General features: G+C 31.7%; 4 protein-coding genes across 6 annotated transcripts in view; 2 read left to right on the forward strand and 2 right to left on the reverse strand.

Moving 5' to 3' along the window:
* Window positions 1–151: 151 nt before the first annotated feature.
* LOC131847015 (vesicle-fusing ATPase 1-like) lies at window positions 152–11988 on the forward strand. 2 transcript variants are annotated; one of them, XM_059196452.1, is made up of 16 exons: window positions 152–337; window positions 604–692; window positions 2253–2382; window positions 2923–3008; window positions 3861–4006; window positions 5364–5502; window positions 6032–6174; window positions 6751–6950; window positions 7021–7153; window positions 7668–7870; window positions 8188–8376; window positions 8717–8849; window positions 9079–9236; window positions 9733–9917; window positions 10523–10681; window positions 10981–11988. In XM_059196452.1, exons 1-16 carry the CDS (start codon window positions 326–328, stop codon window positions 11114–11116), a joined length of 2241 nt encoding a protein of 746 aa, XP_059052435.1. In that variant the 5' UTR covers window positions 152–325; the 3' UTR covers window positions 11117–11988. The 2 variants fall into 2 exon arrangements, with proteins under 2 accessions (XP_059052435.1, XP_059052436.1); XM_059196453.1 differs by lacking the exons at window positions 152–337; window positions 2253–2382 and having other exon boundaries at window positions 609–692.
* Window positions 11989–14581: 2593 nt separating this feature from the next.
* LOC131846990 (transcription elongation factor 1 homolog) overlaps window positions 14582–26865 on the reverse strand; it is a 380500-nt gene continuing 368216 nt past the window's right edge. For both annotated transcript variants that reach the window (XM_059196420.1, XM_059196421.1), the window contains exons 2-3: window positions 15736–15857; window positions 14582–14918 (exon numbers count right to left, since the gene is read on the reverse strand). In XM_059196420.1, the coding sequence (XP_059052403.1) occupies window positions 14786–14918; window positions 15736–15851 (249 nt within the window). In that variant the 5' untranslated portion in view covers window positions 15852–15857 and the 3' untranslated portion in view covers window positions 14582–14785. The remainder of the gene's footprint in view (window positions 14919–15735; window positions 15858–26865) is intronic.
* Window positions 16240–22827, forward strand: LOC131846983 (uncharacterized). The gene is made up of 8 exons (XM_059196412.1): window positions 16240–16375; window positions 16448–16562; window positions 17003–17234; window positions 17589–17805; window positions 19098–19452; window positions 20223–20327; window positions 20700–21173; window positions 21598–22827. Exons 1-8 carry the CDS (start codon window positions 16327–16329, stop codon window positions 21884–21886), a joined length of 1836 nt encoding a protein of 611 aa, XP_059052395.1. The 5' UTR covers window positions 16240–16326; the 3' UTR covers window positions 21887–22827.
* LOC131846987 (protein FAM32A) lies at window positions 23519–24930 on the reverse strand. Its single transcript, XM_059196418.1, has 2 exons — window positions 24546–24930; window positions 23519–23685 (listed from the first exon to the last, which is right to left on the reverse strand). The coding sequence occupies exons 1-2, from the start codon at window positions 24753–24755 to the stop codon at window positions 23563–23565; spliced, it is 333 nt and encodes a 110-aa protein (XP_059052401.1). The 5' UTR covers window positions 24756–24930; the 3' UTR covers window positions 23519–23562.

A 26865-nucleotide genomic window follows, 5' to 3' on the forward strand; every position in this document is an offset into this window, starting at 1 on the left:
ACCCTTCATATCTGTGCAATACATCACATTAGCATTACTATCGAAATACCTAATACTAGGTCGTTACTAAATCATGCAGTTGTACAAAAATGGATTTTTAGCTCTTTGTTACAAGCATGGTACAAATCCAAAGTTGCTAAGGTTGGTAACCCTGTGAAGTATTGATCGTAGACCAATAATTTGCCAGCAGATTAGTGATATGGCCATTCTTACGAATATATCTCTTATCAAAAAGTGACTGTTGTAGTTTGTTGATTAATTGTGACATAGTCATTTATTACAAAATAAATATTTCAAACAAAACTAATATTGTGTAAAATAAATCATGTCTTCATCGGTAAGTTCCATTATATATATTTTTAGACATATCTATTTATTGTTATGTTATTGATTTGTTGTAAATTATTAATGTTTTTGAAGAAACCACAGCTGTAAAAAATATTAAAATAAAATATTTTAATTTCTTTTTACTTTAGAATCTGAACCTGATGGTTTTTTAATGAAATCTGTTGAAAACCAAATACTATTTCAAAGTCACTGCTTAATGATAGCTAATTATTTAGGTGCCTATTTAACACTGAAGGTTATTTACAATTTACACAGCGTATGAAGGCAGCAAAATGTGCATCAGATGAGCTCGCCATAACAAACTGCGCGCTCATCAACCCCGACGACTTTCCCAGTGATGTAAAGTAAGTTTAATTATCCATCAGTCTGTATAAAGTTAATCACAGCAGGTTTCATTTCATATTTGTGAACATTACCAAACTCTATTGTAGTGGGACAGATACTTTTATTATGTAACTAGAATGACAAAGAAGCTGACTGCCCATGCAATGAAAGTGGTAATCCTCACTAAAAAACAATAGTAAGCACATTGCCCATGGTACCTGTTAAGCTAGATCATTCATGAGAAATGTCATGCCAATAATAATAAAAGCCCTGGACAATTCAAACAGTACTATCTAGATAATATATATAGAGAACACTTAGATCAATACAAACAATTATACTCATGAATAAGTTTGTACTGTGAGAGGTAACCCGCAACTATCGGAAGTAAGGTGATGTGTTAAACCCCTAGATTAATGATGCCAATGAAACTTCACTGCTACAGCTGTCTGGCAGAAAGAATTAGTGGAATGATATGATGGATGAATACTAAAATATTGTTTTATTTTAAGCTCGTCTATTTTAATTCTTGTTATGTGCCCTAGATGATACTCACAGAGAACTAAATGCCACGTGTTTTAATTTATATATTGGACTCATTATAATGACAATAATTTGTTATGATATTAGATACATATGTATGCTGGTAAGGCTACAAAAACAACTTAAATTACATTAGATACTCAGATCCTCAGATCTTAATCAAATCAATATGGATATATATAAGAAGCAGCACCCTATAAATAAAAAAGTATTAACAGAATTTAGTTCATGTAAAAAAAGTCCTGAGGTAAAGTATTAATGACTTTCTCTGGTTATATTGACAACTTTCTCTGATTTACTTAATATATTTATTATTTTAACTATAATAATAACTTTGTTGCGGATTTGTTTATGGATGGTATTGATATTTTATTAATAACAATTTTGAGAATAATCAATATTGATTATTAAACAATAATACAAAAAAAAAGAAAACAAATTTAGACCTATACAATACTATACATATAATTTGTATATTTTCATTTAGTTAGAGAGTTACTTCTATAGTAATAGGATGGGGCGTGGTCTGTTCTGAGTATAGTAGTAATTTCTAAGTGAGTATTACTGTTGTTATATTCTATAAACTTTTAAATACAGTAATTTAACTAAAATGGCAGCTATAGTCCTCTAGTGATAGAAGTGTTAGTTAAATAATTACCTACATTCTGTATCGAATTTAACCAAAAAAGGTTAAATTCATGCTTATGAATAAAGATTTCTTTCATATCTTATACTTTTTGATCTCTGATTTTTTTGTTTTATGTATCATGAATAACAATCAGGCTGTATATGGCATATGGGGGGTGTATAGTGTTTGCATATTATTTAGTCATACAATGTAAGCATATTAGTAGTAGAAACATTTACCTAAGTTAGGTAAATATCAAAAATATGCTTTTCCCATTACTGCCCTTCAACCACTTTCTGTTTTTACCCAAAGGTTAGCTGGTAGAGAATGCCATATGGTATTAAACTCGCCAATTGTGCATTTATTTTAAATAATACAGAATAAATAAATTAATATATAAATATTTCAGGCACATTGAGGTATCCACTGGACCATCCCAACATTTCGTCTTCAGTACAAGATTTTATAACGGTGTAGACCGTGGGACAGTGGGTTTCTCTGCACCACAGAGAAAATGGGCGACATTGTCTATTGGTCAGGTAGGTTAGAAGTTTCTATTTAATGTATTAGGGCCCCCACACATTTTCGTTAAGAGTCATATGACTACTGCTAACGTTGTTGGATTGCCATATTGGTTGCTATGCCTCGTCCCTTTGAAAATATGCTAATCAAAAGTAGTCAGTACGGGTCGTCTGGACTGAACCTAAAAATGTGAGCCCAGGTTTAACAAACTCGACTATGAATTACTGTGGCTAAAAATCAGTGTCAAGTTTAATTTTTGTCGAATTACACAGAATAAATTAATGTTTATATAAATTAGTTAACTATATTTAGCTGTTTATCCCGGACAAACATCATGACGTAAGATTTTAATATATAAATTACCAATATCCTACAAAAATTATCATAATATTATTAATAATAATTATTATAATATTTGTCTATTGTGTATAGTTATTTACTATGTAGTTTAATTTCACTCAGATTAAAATTGTAAATGTAGTCTCTTTAATTGTATTCTAAATAAATGTACACATTATAATAAAAAAAGAAATAATAATAAACAAATAATGTTACAGCCAATAGACGTAAAGATTTTCAAACCTCAGAATGCAGAATGCTTATGCAGTCTGACCTTAGATGCCGATTTCCTACTGAAGAAAACGTAAGTGTGACTTATTATTTACAATTATTCTAATTACTATACTTGTACAAAAAAGTGTAACACAGGTATTTTTTTTAACAGAGTACAAAGAAAATAATTTTATACTTGAACTTTTATAAAATTTAATATATTAATAGCGTAGTTTATTACGCTCAAGTGCCAAGTTAGTGCTGAAATCCGTTATCATATTAGTTTCAATATTACATTAATTTAAATGAAATAACTTCATTCTAAATATATTCTAAACATCTACGAATTATCTATTTGTATAATCTAAACCAATAAATCTTTGAAATTTCAAATTAAAAACTTATGCTAAATGCATATGGAAGTATATTTGGTACTTATGGTAAAATAAAATCTTTCCGTCTGTCTGTTTGTTCCTGCTAATCTCTGAAATGACTGGACCGATTTTGACGCGTCTTTCACTCACAGAATACTTTTAAGAATATCATTTAAATTAATAAATATAAAATTTAATTCGACGCGGACGAAGTTTCTGGTAATGATTAGTATACTGCATATTGCATTTGAAAATAACAGTAATCAAAATCAAAATTAATTGGAGACAATGTTGGAGGATTATCTCTAAAAGAGATATTTTCCTGTCAATTTAATACATTGGGATATAAATAGTAAGTAAGTGATAGAAATGCAAGTTACAAATAAATATTGAAAATTAATAATGACTAATTACAATTATAACCATCTACAACAGATAAAGTATATTATAAATAACATATAACAACTGGCTTTTTATTATAGTCTCTGTCTACACGCACCATGACCCTAATGTAGAAAAAGGAGTCCACTTTACATCTTAATTTTAATAATAATTGTATATTCTTGCAGTACATCTTTAGATCCATATGATTCAGAGCAAATGGCTCGGGACTTCCTCATCCAGTTTTCGAACCAGATATTCTCTGTGGGACAGCAACTCGCGTTCTCCTTTCAGGATAAGAAGATATTGTCATTAATTGTGAAGAACTTGGAAGGTAAATATAGCCTACAAAATTAGCATTATGATTGTAATAAAGAAGCAATGATATAGTGATGTAATGTGTGAGTAATGCCCGCCAATACACTTATACATGTACCTGGAAATATAATCTAAAGTCAACACGATTGCAAACAATAAAAGATATTTAGAAACATTACGATAATTACTTGATATTAAGAAAGATGGTGAAATGTACTTAAACATACTTTTGCAATATGTAAATAAAACACGTTGTGTAATAGTTATGCCTTTTTAAGTTACCGAACTTCTAGGGGCTATCTATAAATTATGTCACAATTTTCATGACTTTTTGACATTTCACCCCATCCCTGTCACATTTATGAAACTCCTCCCTAGTGTTACATCACATTTTGAAATCCACTAGAAAATCAGTAGATATTACACGATATTTAGAAGCGTCACACTGAAGAAGTGTGACCCCCTCATGTATAGGTGTGACTTAATGTATGAATAGCCCCCGGAAATACTCATATTCCGAGGCCGTGATATTGGTATGACGTCATGATATACTATACACCTGTAAGCGTTATGAGTAATACCCACTTCCAAGTAATGAAAAAAAATTGTAATATTACAAACATAATTGTTAACAAATATTCAATGATTTTACTGAAGCATTTTGTATCACAGCTTCATTCTCTCTTCGTACGATTTGAACACTGATGAATGTGATGTTAAATAATACAATATTTATCTTTAACTAGCAGACCCGGTAACGAGTTGGTGTGGCAAAAGTTCTTGAATAAAATAATATTGCGACTATAAATTGAGATATAAGCTGTCCTATCTTTCAAGTTAGATCAAATTGCACACAATGTGCAAGGCAAATTTGCAATCGGTTCAGTAGTTTAGGAGTCCATCACGGACAAACAACGTGACACGTAATTTTTATATATAAAGATTTATTAAAAACTTTATTGACTTCATTATAATTACTCAAAATGAATACAAAATATACAAAAACGATTGTTTTTGTATATCACTGTTTGTTTTTATCTGTTTTTGTCATTGTCTTTCATATGTCATTTCACTTTTAATAGATATTTTATATTCCGGATTTTTTTAAAGACACGATTCAGATATATAAGTTAGGAATAACTCTATAGTTATGTGTTAGCTCCATAATCGGATGTCCGCCATTTTGTCAATTATTACAAAAAGACGCGATAGAACCTCCGGTTGAAAAATACGTGACCTGACGGCGTACGCAGTCTTTTTCCTTATCTTTGTATTACATGCACACATTTTCCTGCATGAAAGCCGATTCGCGCGTGAATGAGAGTACAACTAAGAGTAGCTAATGTCCTTGAATATGTATTCCGTTTTGTCAGCTGTAGACGTACAAGCACTAACGGCTGGCGGGAAGCCGGTCCCTCGTCGAGTAAGGATGGGTCGCCTGTTGCCTGATGCCTGCATACAGTTCGACAAAGCAGAGAATTCTTCTCTCAATTTGGTTGGCAAAGCGAAGGGGTAAGATATATACTTGTCATAAATAGAGATAGTAGGAGTAAATTGAGAAACAAAGACTACGAAGAGTAGACTTCTTTATAAGTGGAAAAGTTTTTTACATCCCCTAAGCCTTGAGCTAAAATCCCTTTGTAAATAAATAAGTTCTCTAAATTCCATAAGGCCCTGGTCTAAAATCTCTGTAAGTCTGTTTTTAAGACATATGTATTACACTATATATATGGTGTCTTCGCGAAGGGGAGACGAAATTTTTTTTACTTTAACCTGGGCTAGTAAAATATGCCACTATGTTAAAAATTATAATTTTAATAAATAAAATTTAAAAGTACACTTTATTGTTATTTTCGGCCATCATCGAAAATGTTTTCCAAATTGCGAAATCCGAAATTAAATTGAAATGATGTCGAATAGGTTCTTTGTATTTTATTTCGGACAAGAAACGAGTACTATCTGAGGGATTGCCTCATCAATATTACTGTACTAAAGTTGTAACGAATGTAAATTAAAATGGATCCAATATTGTATTGTGTAGAAAGCAGCCTCGACAGTCTATCATAAATCCTGACTGGGACTTCGGCAAAATGGGAATCGGTGGCTTGGATAATGAGTTCAATGCGATCTTCAGACGAGCTTTTGCTTCTCGAGTCTTTCCACCAGAAGTTGTTGAGCAATTAGGTAAATAAAAATACCTTTATGTTGTTATACTGAAATTATAACTTAACATTTGCATGTTGTATTATAGTATAGGTTGATTATATTTTAGGCAAAACATTCTATTCAAATTTTGTTTATAAAAGTCAAATCTATTGATATGTTTTCATTTTCCTCCATGATTAGTAGAATAGAATAGAATAGAATAGAAAATCATTTATTCAAATAAACTTAATTTAAGCACTTTTGAATAGTCATAACAATTTGTTTTTTATCTACCACTCGTTCGAAAGCTGTCTCATCACAAGAAGAACGAGCAAGAAACTTGTGTGTTGCTCTTTTAAATAATCCAATATTGTAAGTTTACATTTACAAGTCGAAACGTGTGAATACAAACTACCAACAAGCACTAATTTTTTGGGTCAAATATAATCATGCAATAAGATTAAATCAGTCGTAGTGATAAGAGCAGACCAGTCCCTACAAGCAGCACTCGTTCACGAGTATGACGGATGAGCCCGCCATCAATCATAGTATTAAAAAGATATTAATTTTACATTTTAATTACCGTGTTATGTTAATCAAAATAATAAATTTTAGGGTGCAAGCACGTTAAGGGTATTTTACTATTTGGCCCACCCGGTACTGGTAAAACTTTGATGGCCAGACAGATCGGGAATATGCTGAACGCTCGTGAGCCAAAAATCGTCAACGGGCCTCAAATATTGGACAAATATGTTGGCGAGAGTGAGGCCAACATCCGTAGATTGTTTGCTGACGCCGAAGAAGAAGAAAAGAGAGTAAGTTACAGTACAATACATTTTATTGTATTTTTGTTAAACATATCTTAATTTATTAATTTAATTGTAGTGCGGACCCAACAGCGGACTACACATAATTATATTTGATGAAATCGACGCCATTTGCAAGGCCCGAGGTTCAGTTGGAGGGAACACCGGTGTTCACGATACTGTTGTGAATCAGCTTCTATCGAAGATCGATGGTAATGTTTTATGCGTATTCTTAAACTACGTATAATATTATATAAGAGTTATATAAACCACACTTCATATATATATACGCGCCAACTGGAACAGCTTACTAAGAAGCCACTGTGGTGTACCCATACAGAGGACTTTAAATAAAATACTCCTTTGGGTAAGTCAGGTTTAATAGGGATAATAACGATCCACTGTCACTTAAACAAACACTTCGTACACAATTTTACTCCTTTGAAGCCGAAGAAACTGCCGCTCACGTAATCCTAGAGTGCATATAGCCGTGGTGTATGTACATAAATACTCGGAACTATGAGGTCGCTTCATGAAGAATGAAGACACCAGGAGTCTTATGCGCTGCTGGAAGGAGTTTTGCTGGCTACTTTAGTAGTCTTGGATCTACACTAACAACGATCCAGATAAAAGGCTAAATGCTGAGAATAGTCTAATTTACATTTACAGTCAGGTTTAATTTTGGTAGTCTAAATACATTTAGTACAATGAAGCGTATTTTTATAGGTGTGGATCAACTGAATAATATCCTTGTCATCGGTATGACAAACCGTCGTGATATGATTGACGAGGCTTTGATGCGACCCGGTCGTCTAGAAGTACAGATGGAAATCGGCTTACCTGATGAGAAGGGGCGCGTCCAGATATTGAACATTCATACTAAACGTATGCGTGAATATAAGAAAATCGCTGAGGATGTAGATTCTAAGGTAAAATTATATCTCTACTTAGTACAAAATTTAATAGATTCTAATGCAGCTTTTAGCAATAGATAGAGTGATTCAAGAGTAAAGAAACCTGCGCGGATCGGCTGGAATTGGTGAGGCATCAGTGAAAGATAATAAAATGAGAATGAGATCATGTCAGTTAGCTCATCGTAATGAAATCACTTGGTTTCCAGGTAAACGCGAGAAGGTCGAGCTGACGAATGTACGATACATTGCTAGCAATGAGATCCTAGTATCCATTACTAACACTCGCCTTCCCCTTAACACTTGTATATTATAAAGATATTTTTATCCTTCAGGAACTAGCGACCCTGACGAAGAACTTCTCTGGTGCGGAATTGGAAGGTCTTGTGAGGGCCGCACAGTCCACTGCTATGAACAGGCTCATTAAGGCGTCAAGTAAGGTGGAAGTGGACCCTGAGGCCATGGAGAAACTCATGGTTGAACGTGGCGACTTCTTACATGCACTTGAAAATGATATTAAACCCGTAAGTACTACCGAAATATTGTAGTACGTGTCACTGAAAAATGTTTCTAGAATAAATTGTACATAATATAACCTAACATAGCACAGTGGTCTAGTCGTTTTCAACTTTAACTTATATCTAAGAGTAACTACACTACTACAATAATATTTATGATGTCTCTTTTCTTTAAACCTTTGCAGTACTTATTTATATCATTCCGAAAATTAATTCGAGAGACGGCGGTAGGCACGTTACGTTGGATTCGCGGGAGTGTCTAGCTTAGTATTCACCATAACATCAACATTTGACGATATCAATGACTAGTCTATCTGAGATGACAGTCGTGATATATTTTGTACAGGCTTTCGGAACGGCAGCAGAAGCATTGGAGCACTTCTTGGCACGTGGTGTAATAAATTGGGGCAATCCAGTATCATCCATTTTGGAGGACGGCCAACTTTACATACAACAGGCTCGAGCTACTGAAGCCAGTGGTAAGTTTATTACGGTTGAAATTTAAAATGTAGGTTTATTTTTTTAATGTAAGCATCTGTTATGAAAGGATATTTGATAATTTCTACTTCAATTATCTAATTTTAACTTACCTGATCCTGCAATGCTGCTGGCCAGTTCAATCTTTAATGTCGTCATCTTTTAAACAAAGCCTACTGGTTATGTTAACAAATTTACATGTTTTAACATTGTTACTCACTTGTTTTCAAGGCTTAGTGTCGGTACTATTGGAGGGGCCACCTAACAGTGGTAAAACGGCGATGGCAGCTCAACTCGCTAAACTATCCGACTTCCCGTTCGTCAAGGTGTGCTCACCTGAGGACATGATCGGCTTCACAGAGTCCGCTAAGTGCTTGCAGATCAGAAAGGTACTCATTTTTTATAATAACATACTTGTAACTTAAATAAGGTCTAACAATAGGCCAAAATATAATAATGGTAATGATGACGTAATTTATTAGAATTATTAAATTGCAAAGGTCATAATTATCCTCAGATTGCTTATAGAGATATATATTTAGCAATTCGGCAACGTTGATCAGAAAGGTTCTTTTAAGAAATCGTTTGCTTTGGTACCTTTGTTTCAACTTCATAGATATATATATAGCTATCAAGAAGTTTGTTTTGTAAGCTGTATCGGTTGTATAGTAAAATTACAGGTTAAAAAGTCATGATATTTTAATTATCTGGAATGGGCATAATAGGACTATATCATATGCGCGATGGTGTTCATGTATATAGAGGTTGGTTGCCACTTGTGATACCTACGTCTTAAAAAACCTCGTAAAATGTGGTACACATATAAACAATGTCAGCAACATCACATAATAATCTTCTTTATATAGTATAATTTGTATCCAACAGTACTTCGACGATGCGTACCGCTCAAGTCTGTCCTGTATCCTTGTGGATAATATTGAACGTCTACTCGACTACGGACCTATAGGTCCTCGGTATTCCAACCTTACACTGCAAGCACTCCTCGTGTTGCTCAAGAAACAGCCACCCAAGGGTAGAAAACTGCTCATCTTGTGCACTAGTAGTCGGAGGTAGGCTTCAACTTTTAAAAATAATAATAATAATATAAAAGTTTGAGTGTGGATGAATGTTTGTTACTTTTTCATGCAAAACTACTGAATTTAATGAAACTTTACAATAATATACCTTATAATCATATTACGACCTTATAATCGCGGGCACAGCATGTAAAAAATATAAATAGAATATAAAGTAAAGTAAACATATAGTTTAAAAAGAAGTATAAAAGTACTCAAAGATGCATACAGGATGTGCAGTGTAAAATTATGGTCTCTCATTACTGTTACATAGGAGACATTTTTTATTTGATTATTTCATTGCCCTTAACAAAACATAGAATGATGTTGTACGAGTTCATCTTGATATTACAGTAAATCAAAATGTGAATATAAAATCTCGTTTATATTTTTACCGACTATGAATGTCGTCAGTGTTTATGGGTAATCGTTGAATTCAATTTCTTCTAAAACAATGTACCTATAAATAACAGGCTAAGGTGTTTTTATAAACATGATAAAATTTCTTATATAAATAAATACGTTAACAAATATTGGACCCGAAGCCGGACCGGCTTGTTAGTTAATTATTAGATTGCTTACTTTAATTTTACTTCCAGACAGGTGCTGGAAGACATGGAGGTGTTATCGGCATTTACGGGCGTACTTCACGTTCCTAACCTATCACAACCTGAACACGTTCTTGCGGTTCTGGAAGTGAGCGACGCCTTCTCTAAGCGCGACCTCGCCAAGATACAGAGCGAGCTTCGCGGTGCCAAGTATGTAGCCGTATCAACGGCAATTACTATATTTATTATTTTCTGTGTGAAATTGGGTAGCAGCTATAACAATTTATTGATTTATCCTTCAAAACGTCAAGTAATACTTACTTTTATTATTTTACTGTCATTGTTTTTTTCTCTTTGAAAGAAAGTGACGAAATCGCTTTTATCCCAGTCCGTAGTTTTTTAATATCATACTGACAATAATGTTATAAATGACATGTAAATTGATAACATAAGGTTATCTGAATATGTAAATACATCTTTCATTAATCTATTGTTTTTGTTTGCTACAGAATTTTCATAGGAATCAAGAAACTTCTAGCTCTAGTCGACATGGTGAAACAAACAGATGAAGAGAATAGAGTATTCAAATTCCTAACAAAAATGCAAGAGGAGGGAGGCCTAGATATCGGCACTACTATACAATAAGAATCATTGCAACCTTAGGGATTACACGAGCATACCACAAATACGCCCTCACCAGATCTCACCAATGCACATATCTACTCATCTAAAAATGCCATCACCAAAATAACCGAGTCCTCCCCATGCGCGTCCGATCTAAGGAGCTATGAAATCGATTACGACGATATAAGTGAATGCACAGAGTCGTTAATAGATATTAGTCATAACAAAAAAGGTTTAACATCTAAAGGTAACGAGATACCACCGTCCAAAATGCCTCTAATGAGAATCCGAAGTGTGGAGATAATATTTGAAGATGAAATGTCCACATGCACGGACACAGCACTGTTAGACAGGAGTATGGATCTGGTTGTATCTGACAGTGACGACTCTACTAAATGCGTTGATGACTTGGAAAATTTACAAGTTGAGAGAGAAGATAATGACGATTCTGTGACTATAAACGCTGAACCCGATCTATCTGAAGACAATTCAGTTTCTCTAACTATAGAAAATATTATTGTAGACGCACCTAAACCTGAAGTTCCACACATAACATTACACGATGTAGATGTTGCACATGCACAGTCCGGTAATATATTGTCAACTAACGATGATATCACTGTATCTCTAAATTTATCTGATATAGTAGATTCTGGACGTTTCACTGAGGAGGCTAGTTCTTCTCATTTAGAAACTGTCCCCACAGTTTATGGAGACGCAGTGCTTTCAGAATCATTCGATATAATTGATAAAGCAACAACGGCGGGCTCCTGTGAGTTATCAGAGTATACTTTCGGTAATGGAAACAAATCGTTGTTGTATGAATACATAGACAGCGGTAGTGACAGTTCGGATGACACAGCCGTATGCGACGAGGAGCAAACTCAAACAAATCACACATCGTTCTATAACAATCTTATCCTTGCAGTCGAAGAATCGGATGTATGTGACAGCGCAGAGTTACAGTACGATTCCTTTATAGATATGGGGAAATTCTAATCAGTATGTACCTGCTAAGCTTTATTTATATTAATAAATTTGTATTGCGCAATAACATATTTGTACGCTTCTCTATGAATGTTTAAAGGGGATGTATTAATATACATTTGGAACAAATGTTTAAAGGAGTTTGAAAATAAATCAAATAAGGAAATGTTGTCTTAAGATCCTGCAAGATGTGACCTTCCACAATATTTTCTGTGTATTGTCATGCCATGTCTTTTTGTAGTCAAAATCGCAAATTTACAATGTTATAATATTGAATTTGTTAAATTGCCGTACTCAAAAAGAAAAATAAAACCTACAATGACAATTTTCGAAATAATGCCACATTTAGAAAATAATTTTGACAAAAATTGTATTTCACCCTACATATTATACAAATTCATGCAATATGAAAATAAAATAAGGTTTAGGTTTACCATATTGACGAATACTATTTTGTGGCGAGTCCTCTTGTACTTATTAATATTTTGAGAAAATGGATTTGCATACAAGGATTTTTTTACGTTTTTGGCAAAATGCACTTCCACCGTTTAAGTGAAAGTATACCAATTTTAGTATGAGCTATTCTGACACCTTATGTACCTTCCTAATACAATACAGCTTATTGCACAGAGGGAGCTTGGTGGTATGCGGCTCTCGTAACCATGTCTTGTCGCTTTATGACTGACCGATTATTAGACATGTATATGTAAAATAATTTATGTAAATAACAAATCTTTCTTTCCGATAGTTGAAAGTTTAGTGTCTAAATATCTTTTTGTGCACAATGACATGGTTACCGATATCCCAGGGTTGTAAGTCTAGGCAATAGCTCAATTTGACAACGTATTATATTTTTTATATAGATTTTTTATTTTGTTTAATTGTTATTGAATTGTGATGCAGCTTGATGCTGTCTTATTGCGTTGAATACTTATTAGGTATATTTTAATTATTGTGTAATATTGCAAATAGCTAATTAAGGGAATGACATTGTCAATATATTTATAATAGTATAAAATTACGCGAGATTATTGTTGTTACATAGAAGTAGAGCAACAAAGCTTTTACGTGAAGCGAACATTTTGCCTCAAGTACATTACTAATGTTAAATGCTTGAGTAATATTATATTTGCACATATTGTAATCAAGATACAGTCAATTTTAATGGGCACTGTTGGGAAAGAGGTTAATAGAAGAGTCGGTAGAAATGTACGAAAGTATAAGTATTCGCTTCTTAAAAATTTGAATAATATTATATGAAATCATTATACATGTAAGGTTCTAATAGTATTTATTAAACTGTTTAACGTAGCATCGTTGTCAATACAAACAAGATTTTATCTTTGGACATTTACTTAATATTAATCTATTTAAATGATTATTAAAAAATAATTATAGAAAATACTAGAGTTGTTATTACCAATAGATATTTATTGTTACCACTTTGTTTGTTTAGATTTGTTGATGTCTTTGGTATATTATATTACAACATTCCATCTTCACACACATTCATAGAACAATTGAACTTTAGGTGAAAATAACAAGACTTAAAAATAAGGTTTTCTTGTATCAGATGTTATAAGCTTTTAGAAAATGTTATAGATCTATAGCGCTTGAATGTTAAACTTACATTTTGTATGTTGAATTATGAAACAGCTAGATGACATGTTCAATTATTAAACATAGCCACACAAAATAACTACTTAATCAAATTGTTATAATTATAATAACATAATTTAATAATAAGATTAACCCTGATCAATTATATATTTAAACGCTTTTTAGTGGCTATGTCGAAACTGTGTAGATCTGAATTTGTTGCGAGAATAAAGTGTTTTAATGATTGAACTTGAATTATTATTTATCCGGATTAAGATCCTTGCCTGTACGAAAATTACTCCATCAATCTACTAGGGTCTGGTAATAGTTAGCAGTATATAAATCAACTTAATAACAAAATCCATGTATATTTTCCTGCAAGATGTTGTCACTAGACAATTGTTACAAAGGGGTAATAAAGAATCAAGATTAGTGATAATAAAAAAAATGGCACATATAGTCAGACAAAGAGATTTTATTAATATTTCTTATTTATAAATACCTATTTAATACAATTATATAATATGAAGTATTAAAAAGTCCGTACAAATTTTAAAAGATACATTTTATATTTTTAGTAATTAGCTCGATTTCTCAATATTAAATAACTTTTATCTTCAAAATCTTCCGAAACGTCACAATTATATTCTTCCAAATAATAAAGTAGTGTTTTTTGAAGATTAATACAAATAGATATTTTATTACGTTTGACTTTATATTATATTGAGTTATTGGTAAAAAATAACAAAATTACTTATATAGTATATTCAAAGTTTATAATTTATAAGCCATTAGTTCCATATGCCTACCAGTATCACCGTTATTTTAAAACAACTTTATTGATATACTGCATGGTATACAATAGCCAAATAAATGGTCAAGTAATCCTATCCATGTCATAAAATGGCTGATTACTAGTATAGTTCTATATTCAAGGCTTGTATATTAATTTTGTCAAATTGTACTGATAGAAATTTCCATAAAACAAATGGAAAAATAATTAATTCAATTTATTGATAGTCTTAATTAATAATAATGTATAAATGAAGCAAATTCAAATGCACATATTCAAAACATGTCTTGAATCTTAAATAAAATAACATCCTAATTAGCGCTTTCACAGGCATCAACCCAGTCATTATATACATCTATTGGTTCCGACAGCACATTTGTTGTTGTTTGGAAATCTTCTAAGCACACCATGCATTGTATCCTTGCAGTATTTCTAGCTCTATCCCTACAAAGAAAAAAAAATACAAATATTTCAAATTAAATGTTATAATGGCTAATAAGTAGAAATACAATATACAATAACAAAGATATACAACTTAGATATATATATATATTTATATATGATTGGGTGTGAGTTTGCAGAGGTCAATTTCATTAAATGAAAATATGCATTCTGCAGTCAGTATTTTAAACACAAAAATAAAAACTATTTTGTATTCTGGATGTATAATGTAGAAAGTATTTATAAATAAATACATTGTGTAAACTGTTCTGTACATTGCTGTCCATTAACATACAGCTATAAATAGTCTCAAACTAATCAGATCTGGAAGGGGGATTTGGGGACCAGAAACTATTATAGTTAATTACAGCGGAAATTGCCACAATAGGCTGACTGACCTAACTGCATTCTCCATTGATGCCCTGCCAGCTTGAACCGATAGTGTAAGTGGGTGTTGGGTGGTTGTTTAACAATAAAAAAAGAAGAGAGGTGCAGTCGTCCTTACAAGAATCTGTTGTAAATGTGTGAATTTGTTAACTTTAATTCCACCTCTTCGGATTTTAATGACACACTTGCACACTAACGTTTATAATTGTCAAACATGTGAAGCAAATTAAGTACCTACATTAATAATTAATGGAACCTAATTTATATTTGAGATACACATACATTAAATATGTATGTGTATCTCAACATTAAATATTTATTATTGACACCTAATGAGGTGTCAATAATAAACATAATAAATATTGGATATTACAATTATATCTCAAATTTGCAAATACTGAATTGGTTTTAATGAATGACGTTTACAACTTACATTTTCACCTCACAGGATTTTTCGTGATTACAAAATGGGCAGTTGAATTGCTGGTCTAGCGGTTCTATAGCTTTTCGCTTTGGTGGAGGCTTTCTTTTTGACTTACGGCGACCCATAATAAGCTGAAAATAAATAAACGGTTAGTGAAATCTTTCTCTCTATTTACAAAGTATTTTATTATAAATATGGTTCAGACATCTTTTGTATAATTATTATATTTCTATCCGAATAGTCAGCTGAAAATTAAAACAGTATTAAGTAGGCACTTACAATTTATTATTAAATAAAATATGTAAAGGACAAAACACCGAATGGTTCCGAATCAAAGAATATACTATTCTTTGATACTATGTTCCGAATACTTCAGTAAAATCTGACGACTGTCATAGTCTGTCTGTATCAATGTGTCAAAATACAGAAGATCGTCGCCTGTTATCGTTTATTTGTTGAAAAACTGTCAATGTCAAAGTTACAATTTTCAAACAAACTTCGTTCGTGTTCTTGTTCTAAAATACTTGCTTGATTTTTGTCTGTTATTTCCTTATATTATTCCTCTTATATTCTTAAATGTTTTTACAAAATTATTAAACTATGTCTCCATATTTTCTATTGCCCATTATATGGGTATTGTCTTTAAGGGGTAAGTAAATAAATTTTTTACGTTGTTTAGTTGAGCACTATATGTTAACGCCCAACATGTTTGTTGTTACAGTTGCTTTAATATCTGCGGAATGCACAATTCCTGTAGTTCTAAGGAATACATGGTTTTCATTTGAAAATGGAAAACAGACTATTACCGATATAAATGCCAGTGAAATGACGGGAAGGTATAATAATTACAATTTTATTTATACATTAGCCACCTATCGTCGGCCGGTTGTATATAGGAAATTAATTTCAATCTGCACAAATAAAAGAAATTAAAGTGCCAGCTTGTAATTACAAGCTTATCAACAAATGAACAGCTTGTCACCAAATGCATATGAAAGTATATACGGTACTTACATGAAAAAAATACTAATAATATAAAACAATTTTGTCTTGCTAATCTCTGACGACTGGACGATTACAATGTCATTTTCACTCACAGATTCATAAGAAGTAATTAAAACATTTTTATTTCAAAACTGTTATTTATTTCAATAAAAAAGCTTTAATTAAATACTGAGGAAGTTGCAAAGTTAACTAGTTTTTTATTAAAAGTTGATTATGTTTCTAAAAATTATTTTCGTTTCTTTTCCTACTTTTAATGAATATATATTTTTAGGGGAACTTGTGTCAACATAAAAGCAGATTACCATGTTAATTATACAATGGTATTTCGTTATACAACATGCTTTTATTGTGTCAAACTTATAGTACGGACAGTTAATGTACTGGAGAAGATAGAAACACCATGCGTTGGCATTCCTGAAACTGAAGCAACTGTTGAAAGAGTTTGTAGTGGACTGAAACCAAACCAGCAACTCATTACACTATTTTCTGAAAATTATGTCCCCGTAAGTGTTTATAATTTATTTTATAGCTATCCTCTCTGTCTTTGCATGGGTTAACATGTAATATTAGATTATAAACCTTTTTCTTGAATCATATTATTGCTAAAAATGGTCAAAATGAGCAAATAATTATATTAAAATGTGTCATAAATATAGATATATGTATTCCTAAACAGAAATATGCATATAGTAAACAACATATATAAATACTACAAATATAATTATACAATGATTAAACTTATATGATTTCACTAGTTTCTTAACCATGTAAAGAATCACATCAAATTGTATTACCATAAAATTTGTAAGTAACTTAGTCAAAGTCAAACAATTAGTAATGATTTATTACAATTTTAGGTCAATTGTCGCTCATCCCTAGAAGGTGTATGGCAGTTTGGATACCAGAATCGTTTTCGCTTCACTGGGGAATGTAACCACCCTGACGCACAAATAAAGTCATGCCAAACGGCTGGCACACAATTTCTGATCACAAATCAGAAGTTTAACATCACTTACAGAAAGTGTGAGGGTATGTCAGGGACATTCAATGGTGTTGTTGAATATAGTTGTTTAGGTAAGTAACCACTATAATAAATACCCTTTATATGCTTCTTAAAAAACATAATTGTTAAAATTATGTTTGTCACACATTTTCAAAATTATACCCAATTGAAATGGGTATCGAAATTACGACGGCTTGAGCAGATGTTGGAGCCCCTTAACGGCGCCTTCACATTGCAGTTTGTGGTATAGTAGTCATTATGTCACGCAGGAAGTGGCCACATTGGCGGGAAGGAGTGCCCTCTGCAGTAGCCCCATCACAGTCACAAAAAAAATCTCATTTTTTTTTATTGAATTATGTACAGTTGCAGAAAAGATTTATAATTGTGCAGGTGACACTCCTGGTAATTCAGGCGTCCATAGGCTATGGGGACCATTAACCAGCAGGGTCATATGCTTGTGTACCATTATAGTCTAAAAAAAATCACAAACAGATTTCACAAACTATGGAGAATTGGTGTTGCTGGTAGAGGTGGTAACTTTTAGTAATAGAACTGCAGCTTTGTGCTACTTAGCAGTTCATTTTCATAGAGATTAAGAAAGTTTTTCGGAATGATTAGTGTTGACGGAAATAAGTTACCTATAAAAAGTAACTTACCTCTACAGTTGATACTATAGTTCACAAAGTAAGAAAAAGGACAATGAGACAATTTCTTAAACTTGTCAATGCCCTTTTCCAACCACACCAGGATTGATCACTTTCCTGAGAATTATAGTAGATTTATAGAGATGATCAGGTATAATACCGATATATATAGTTTGGGGTACCATGCAACAAGGATTACAACCTTATAAACACTGTATTAAAGGGATTTGAATTTGCGCGCTTACTAATTTTATCTTATAATCTCACTAAGCCTTTAATCTCCATATGTGTCAACAGATGAAATAAATTATGTTGTTAAGTACTTATATGTATTTTGTAAGCAATTAATCTTTCCCAAGGACTCTTGACTGTTAATGAAGCGCAAAATATAATAATTTATGTGCTTTCCTATTTGAAAGGTCTACTCTCTGATATATTAACTTTACTATAATATCTATGTATATACTAACATACTACTTTCTACTTGATATACTAACTTTCTAAATTAGCTGCTACCGACGACCATATCTGCTTTTTTGGGATAAAATATAGCCTTTGTCCCTCAAAGTATAATAATAATAATATTATGTAATGTATCTTCATGTAAAATTTCATGAATATCATATTGGTCATATACTTGTAAAAAGGTAACAATCTATCAATGCTTATTATTATTACTGACTTACTTAGATGATAAAAGGTTTGTTATTCTATTGCAGGACATTGGTTTGTAGATAAAAATCACTTTTTCGCTGTTGCAAACACAAAAGAATCTCGTAAAGATGAAAGATATCGGTGTTTTTTGAAGAACAGAGATGACGATTTATATATAGGCGCTTCTATAACCCCGGAGTGTAACGCTTTGAAAACAGTTGAAAAATCTCCAGAGAGATATCGAGTTACGCCTGTAAAGGCAGAGGTTGTGGAACCAGGGTGCCGGTTGCCGCAGAATTTCTCAGGAGAGTGGATCAATACTGCAAACATTGATGCTGATGTGTTTATTAACGAGACACATATTATTGAAACACACTACCCTGATGAAAGCAGATACAGGCGCACTATTTATGTATGCAGGTAAATAATCTTTGAATTTTACAGAGTGAGAGAGAGAGACTTTTTATGGACTACTCTAATGCAATTGGTTACAGCTGTCCATTACAGCTTCACCAGACGATAGAGGGCGAGTGCAGACGGCACTCCAAACCCGCGGAAAAACTTATGGAGCGGCTGAAGGCCAATTTCCGCCTGATGGATATGAATTTAGTCTGAGAGAACTGTTAACTTCGGCTCAGGCCGTCGTAATTTCTATGCCCCTTTGAATTAGACATAATATTGATCGAAGGAGCAAGAGAGACTGTACTTATATTGTTATTTATGGTGCCTCATAAATGTATAATATTACTAGTTACAAAAAAATGGCATATTATCTAAGATTATGTGTACCTACATATTATATTGTTTTTTAATTTCATTTTATGACGTCATATTAGTTATTTAAGATTATCTTATATTTATTACAGTGTTTTGAATCTTAAATTTTAACTCAAGTGCCTCGTTGGTCTAGCGGTTTAGCACTTTACTTACGATGGTAGCGGGTTTGATTCCTCGCACGTTTGCACTCATGCGTATGATTGTTTGTATCGGTCTGGGTGTACTCTATTTATATTATGTATGTATTTAAAAAAAATATCTATGTATTTATATCAGTTATCCAGTACACAAGCTCTGCTTAGCTTCGGCTAGCTCTAGATGGCGCTGTGTGAATTGTTTGAACAATTCACACTTAATTCTACTCAATATTTTACGTAATAATAATAATATTATTATGTAAAATCATTCTACAGGGAACAACGCGACAGCAGAGTCATGATGGCTCGTCTCACAGTAGATGGTTGTCAAAAAGATTACGTATGCTTTGATTTCGTCCCGCAACATCACAATGTTATAAGGTAACTATAAAATAAATATCTATAAAGGAAGTATTTCGACTCTTGTATCCTTGTGATAAAATCTATTTTCATGGTAGATTCCAATAAGATTCATTTAAAGTTATTTTTTTCTATATTAAAGACATTTTTGGCCACTTATGTATGACAATATTTTCTATCTAACGTTCAGTTCAACTACCAACTTAGTTGAAATGAACTGACAAGAAACTACTTCTAATCATTATTTTAATGTAGTTTTTAGAATGTGTATATGTTTAACATATTTATTATATAATGTTGTGTCCTGTAAAGGTAAAAACATACTTACGAATAGATAAGTTTTCGGCTTTATAATGTCCCTATAGACAATTTAAAAAATGTTATGCATTACAGGTACCGCAAAGGTCTAGCGATGATTCAAAGCAATTTTCATACTGTTTGTTCATGGGTACAATTCCCCAACAAACAAAACTGGCGCTACGATATCTTTCTCAAAAAAGACCCGTCGCCAATACGATGTCCAGTAGCAGGGAAATTTAATTTCACACAGAGAGGCGATGTGAGGTTTGAAACTAGGATTCTTGGAGGAGTTACGTTGAGTCCCCGACCTAATCTGTACTGCAAATTGAACATCAGCGATTTCTCAGTATGTGATACCGACCAGAAAACAATACAGATAAAAGAAAATTATTGTCTATCTGTAGATTATTTGGGCAGGCCTGTGGATATTTACAGTGATCCTGACTATCGCATGAAATGTATTGGATACTGGAAAGAGAATTTGAAGTCTTACCTTATAACTTATGATGAATTGGATCCTTTCTCCAAATACAGATGTTGGGTGTATCAGAGAGCTGATCTCAATAGGTAATCTTAAAATATATTGTACAAAGTATACTTTTTATGACATTATATATGTTATATTATATACAAATTTGCAACTATGTTTCAACCTGCTTCTTTGATATTATAAATAATAATAATAAAGCCTTTATTCAGATATTTTTTACATTTTGTTATTACTGGCAGTAAATAATAAGTTCAGAAATGGAAATGAAAAAGATAATGATTTTACTTTTTAATAATATTTTGGTTTATAATGTTGATTAGAGAATAATTTACATTTAAGCGAAAGTTATCTCAATGTAGCATACAAATCGATTGCTTAATTTTTATGTCCAAAAGGAAATTAAGGAAACTTTCGTATTTATATTTCATTTTTTAATTCGGCGACAATAACTAATATTTTATACTTATATAGATATGACCTTATTATTATTTTATTTTACAGAGTGCTCATGTCACAGGCTCTGGGACCATACTGTGATCTAAGACAAGATGTGACATCTTGGAACTACACAGAGGGTGCTGCAGTTGCCGTAGAAATGGAAGAATATGAAAGAGAACGTGATCAGTGCCCCATGCACTTTGACGACGGTAGTGACCCTTGGTCCACCAAAGAGAATTATATAAAAGTATTTTCATTTAGTTATTCATTTTGGAGAAGTAATAGTGCTACGACGGTAGAATTATGCTTCGGAACAATCTTTATGGTAGTTTTTTTAACATTAATACAATAATACAGTCAATTTAGGGTTTAAAAAAAAGACACCTTTAAAAATCATTGTCACAGCAATTTTACCAGTAAAGTTGTCATTTAGGTCTGCAGTGCCTTATGTAGAAGTGTCTGGATATTGGACCTAGTATGCATATGTAGTTTATACAGTGATACATATTCACATATTATTCGTTATAATGTGATTTTTATAGTTAGTCTAGCACACTTTTACATAGTCATATTACTCTTTATTATATGTGCCTTAAATATAGTGTAATATTATTTGACTGTAATAGATATAGGTTTTTTATTACGTGTCAATAAATAAGTGAAACTCGACAAGTCTCAAAGAATATTTCATAGAATCTCTGTTTAGAATTGTGTTCATTTTTTTTTATTTTAGGGCATATTATTTTTAAATATATTTTTTTAGATATTATTTGTGCAAAATGTAATCGTTTTAAAATTATATAGATGGAAAAAGATCTATTTAGTATGAACTTACCTAATCTATATATGTTTCCTTTAAACAATGTAAAAAATATAGAATTTTACACTTTATCATAGTGTCTAAATGAACCAAGTAGTATGATAGAGCAAGTAATTCAACAACGGTACCTTAAGGTTTAGTGGAATAATCACTAAAAATTAATTAATGGTCAACAAAAAATATTATTACGTGTAATTTGTAATTATTTTTTGGTTCACCTGTACATTAAAAAAAAAATAATTATGTTAAGTAGTAATTTTACTATCAATAAAACTGTCTTATTTTACGGTATTTTTTATACCTATTTGTTAAGAAGTACTTTAATTCTTTTTTATAATAAGTTTTTATACTGACTTCTAGATTATATATTTAATTCTGCTGTGAATGACAAGTCCGTCCATTTTTTTTATTGTCTATATTATTCAATATTTTTAATTTAGTTGTGAAATAAGTCCGTCCAGTTCTTTTTTAGTTTTCTATTTATATTTTATAATGTTTACTGTATACATTAGAATAATAATAAAGATGATTTAATTGTACCCTGTACTTTTATTGTTAACTAGTAACATTGATCATTTAATCTTTATAATGCATGAAAAATATAACACTTTTCTCATTCATATCACAAATTAATTTTTATTTATATATTTTGAAATGTTTGTTAATTATTGAGCTACACTATGGTGTAATACAAAATTCTGCAATAATTTATATTTTTTTAGACATATCAATACCTTATGCTTACTTTTGTGATTTTAGTAAGCAGATAATGCTCAAACTTACATGTGTTGCTAATGTTGATTTGCATTTTTACTATCTCCTATTTATTACATTTTTAACTTTATAAAATTCTGTATTAAATTTTACTTTTGTAAAATGTATGTATGCTTGTTTATTTTATTGGTATATTTTCTAATTTTGACGATTGTTTAATTAATATATTTTAATCCTTTATACCAATACTATACTATTTGTGTTACAAATATTTCTGTACTTAATTTACAATCTTTGAATATAATAAATAGTCAGTCAAAAATTTGGATGGATTGCATGGGAATGGAAAACAATGAGTGATATGACCACTGCTGTTTGATTCCATATCTGCTACTGCTAAATGAGTATGAAATAATACAAACACAGTTATATTATTAATATTCTTTATTAAATAAAATTAGAAGTATACATTAAGTATGTATAATATATACAGATTATTTTGTCCAAGATACTTTTGGTATATCAAAGTGTTCAGTCAGACTGTCCAGATGTTGATTGAATTTCTCCACTCTTTGCTTGTGAGTCATTTCTGCTTTTTGTTTGATCCTCTGCTTTTGCTGTAATTTTAAGATTGACAATTATAACAGTTATTTTCATTAACACACTGATATTATTACTACATAGGGCTATGGCCATATTCATATTTTAATGTTGACACAAAGAACCTATGTACATGAACTATACCATGGAAATGCAGGTAACATGCAACATTCATCACGTGACACTCATATGAGGTATTAATCAGCCAATGCCATGAATATATTATCTTTCTCCTTCAGAACCTTAAAATGTCAATCTTACAGTTGACGTTTCAAGGTTCGACAATCCAAATACAGTTTAAGTAGCAATTTGAAAGTTGCACAAATAGATGATACAGAGATATTGAAAAACAATAATAAGTGTCATGCCCCAGTCTTGCATGAATATACCAATAGGTATCATTAATAATTTTAATAATGTAAAGATGTTCAAGTTACTTGCTGATAATGTAACTTTAATAATGAAAGTATTTTATCTAATATAATAAACTTTAACTGAGTGAGCAACATTTAGAAATTATGAAGGAAGTATGAGCTATACTTCCTACATTATCAAAGTAACAGTTGTATACAAGTAAATGACACAGAATAACTGAAAAACAAATATATAATTACTAACCAAAGTAAATGATATAAAAACACATTATTCTAACAATATTCTATCAATAAAATGACAAGACACTATTTATCTAGTTGAAGCCTTTCTAGTATCAGCGTAGACCACTAGGACTAGAAAATTGGCTTACTTTTGTGTTAGATCCAGAATTTTTTCATTTAAGTTCTATTTAGTGTCTCAACAGATGTTTTTACACAACCTCAACAATATAACAACAATTTATACAGTTAGTAAAATAATATATAATAATTCCAAGGCTTACCATTTTTTCTTGCATTTTCTGGAAAGTAATTTCTGCTTTTGTACGTTTATCTTCTGGTGCTTGTTGTTTTATCTGTTGTTTTACATCCGCTTCCATCATTTTCTCTGTATCTTTATTGGTTTTCTTCTTCTTTTTCTTTTTGATTCCAGAATTATCCTTGATTTTAAGCTGGCTTCTATTCACACACGCATATTCGTCTTCTTCCACCATATCGTTAAGGGAACTAATGATTTGATGAATCAATTAGGATGTTCAAAATTATAAATAGTATTCTAAAATAATTTTAACTTAAAATACTGAAAGCGTGATTGTTGAGTATTAGAAATTAGATTTATAGAAAAATAGAACAACAAACAATAAGTCATAACACAAAGCAGACATTTGATGATACTGACATCTTGATTGACAGCAAAATGTATTAGGAATGACAGCCTGACTCATCGATAATTTTTTGAAATGGCAATTTGACTTTTTTACTGGTTGGTTGCTATATTTATTATATATTTATTTATTTATTTCTGTATGCTCATACAAATTCTTTGTGAAACACATTGAATAGAACTAAGAGTGAACTGTTTAATATACAACAACTTAGAGATATGACTGAAAGAGATTGAGTGGATTATTAAAGCTATTAATGGTTTACATTTTTATTAATTATGTATATTATCATTAATTGTATAATAGTAGTAGTACCTATTACTATTTTACACATGATATGAATTGATGCCAACAAGCCTTTTATACACACACAAGGCCAAGTAGTGATTTACTACCCGACTTACACTTAGAGGTTCTAAGTTCGACCGATATTAAAAAAACAATCTTAATATATCTATTATTCTACTGATGGAAACATCAACAAGAAACCAATTTCATATGGGAGACGTGTTGTCGCAGGCAGAAGAGTTGCTTAGTGCTTTAGATGAATCCAGATATTTGAAAACATACCTAGCGGAATCTAGACATGTCACATGATATATTCACGATAACGTCAATTTTCTTTCAATGGAAATTCGATTTGTTAATTCAGTTTATGTTTATGTTTTGCAGTGCATGCAAATAATTTTATTTGTATAATAATAGATACAAATAATTTGTTATGGTTATTTTAATTAGCGATGTTCAATGTGTTTATTTTTCGATTTCCTTTCGTATACTTATGCAACGCTTTACAAAAATAGTACTTACATATACTACAGCTATAGGTATATGTCCTTTAGTTCAACAATTTTTGGATTCGTATAAATCCTTAGATATATGTATTATATTTAGTAAGGAGTAGTTGTGATATAATTACTTAAGTTAGAACATTCTCATAATATTATCGTACAATAACTTCAGAGCATCCTAAATCCTAGATGGGACGTCTCCCTTGAAACATTACAATGGTGCTAAGAATACATTACCCCGGAGGGTGGCAGGTTGGACCACTAGCAAATATCATAAATAAATAATGTGATTGTTCACAACAAAAGAGCGGGAATGAATGGTGTTTCTTGGCGTTATCAGGAGCGCGCACGCGCGCTGTCCGCCGACGCGTACGGCCCCGAGATTAGTTCGATTTCAGGCCACGTGGCGCCACGTGCGCTACAACTACCCTCCAAATGAGATTAACGGATTTGCACACTACAGATTGCACACGAATGGGCAGGAAGTGTAAAGTGAAACGGCGGTAATAAGATTCTTTGTGGGTTCACTATGGCTGTAATGAGAAAACTATTGTGCTACAAAAATCTATATACCTACCTACAAAAATAACTTTACTATAATATTTTGGTAGTTAAATATGTTATTTAATTTTTCTGTAAGACTTCATCGGGTTAAAAAGATATGAAACATAAAAATTGCATTTGATTTAAAAATATTTAATTCAGTCGGTGATCGAAATTACTACGGCCTGAGCCGAGGTTCGAACCCCTAGCAGTGTCCTGAGACTAAAGACGTATCCGTCAGACAGGAGTTGCCATTCAACCGTTCCATAAGTCCGAAACTGTAGCCAATAATAATTACTATCAGGATTTTCAAAGTAGGTAATTATAAAGTATTTTGATTGGTTATAAGACAGTAGATATCGCCAAACTTAAGTTTAAGGGGTGGCACGTGTCTCTAGTCCTGACAATGGGGAACACCTTATCGTCCTGTTTCATCAGTAGTCAGTAGGCTAGCTACGACTTGGCGATCTGAATGGCTCTACAATATTCGATTTGCATTTGTTTGTAGGCTTTCAAAGTCAAGTAAGTACTCAAAAAACTTGACCTTGAATTAGGCATATCAGTTTTTATTTGATATGAATATGGAATTGTGCACCCGCCTGCGT

The sequence above is a fragment of the Achroia grisella genome, unplaced genomic scaffold (assembly GCF_030625045.1).
Source record: "Achroia grisella isolate CSIRO2021 unplaced genomic scaffold, CSIRO_AGI_Agris_v1 utg515, whole genome shotgun sequence".
Taxonomy (NCBI): domain Eukaryota; kingdom Metazoa; phylum Arthropoda; class Insecta; order Lepidoptera; family Pyralidae; genus Achroia; species Achroia grisella.

Excerpts from the sequence above, each read along its gene's own strand:
- LOC131847015 (XM_059196452.1), top strand. Across the intron at positions 6,175-6,750 it reads AGAAGTTGTTGAGCAATTAG|GGTGCAAGCACGTTAAGGGT; the intron begins GTAAATAAAAAT and ends AATAAATTTTAG. Across the intron at positions 9,918-10,522 it reads TTGTGCACTAGTAGTCGGAG|ACAGGTGCTGGAAGACATGG; the intron begins GTAGGCTTCAAC and ends TTTTACTTCCAG.
- LOC131846983 (XM_059196412.1), top strand. The coding sequence starts at position 16,327 with ATGTCTCCATATTTTCTATTGCCCATTATATGGGTATTGTCTTTAAGG. Across the intron at positions 16,563-17,002 it reads GCCAGTGAAATGACGGGAAG|GGGAACTTGTGTCAACATAA; the intron begins GTATAATAATTA and ends ATATATTTTTAG. Across the intron at positions 19,453-20,222 it reads CGCACTATTTATGTATGCAG|GGAACAACGCGACAGCAGAG; the intron begins GTAAATAATCTT and ends ATCATTCTACAG.
- LOC131846987 (XM_059196418.1), bottom strand. The coding sequence starts at position 24,755 with ATGGTGGAAGAAGACGAATATGCGTGTGTGAATAGAAGCCAGCTTAAA. Across the intron at positions 23,686-24,545 it reads AGAAAATGCAAGAAAAAATG|CAAAAGCAGAGGATCAAACA; the intron begins GTAAGCCTTGGA and ends TTAAAATTACAG.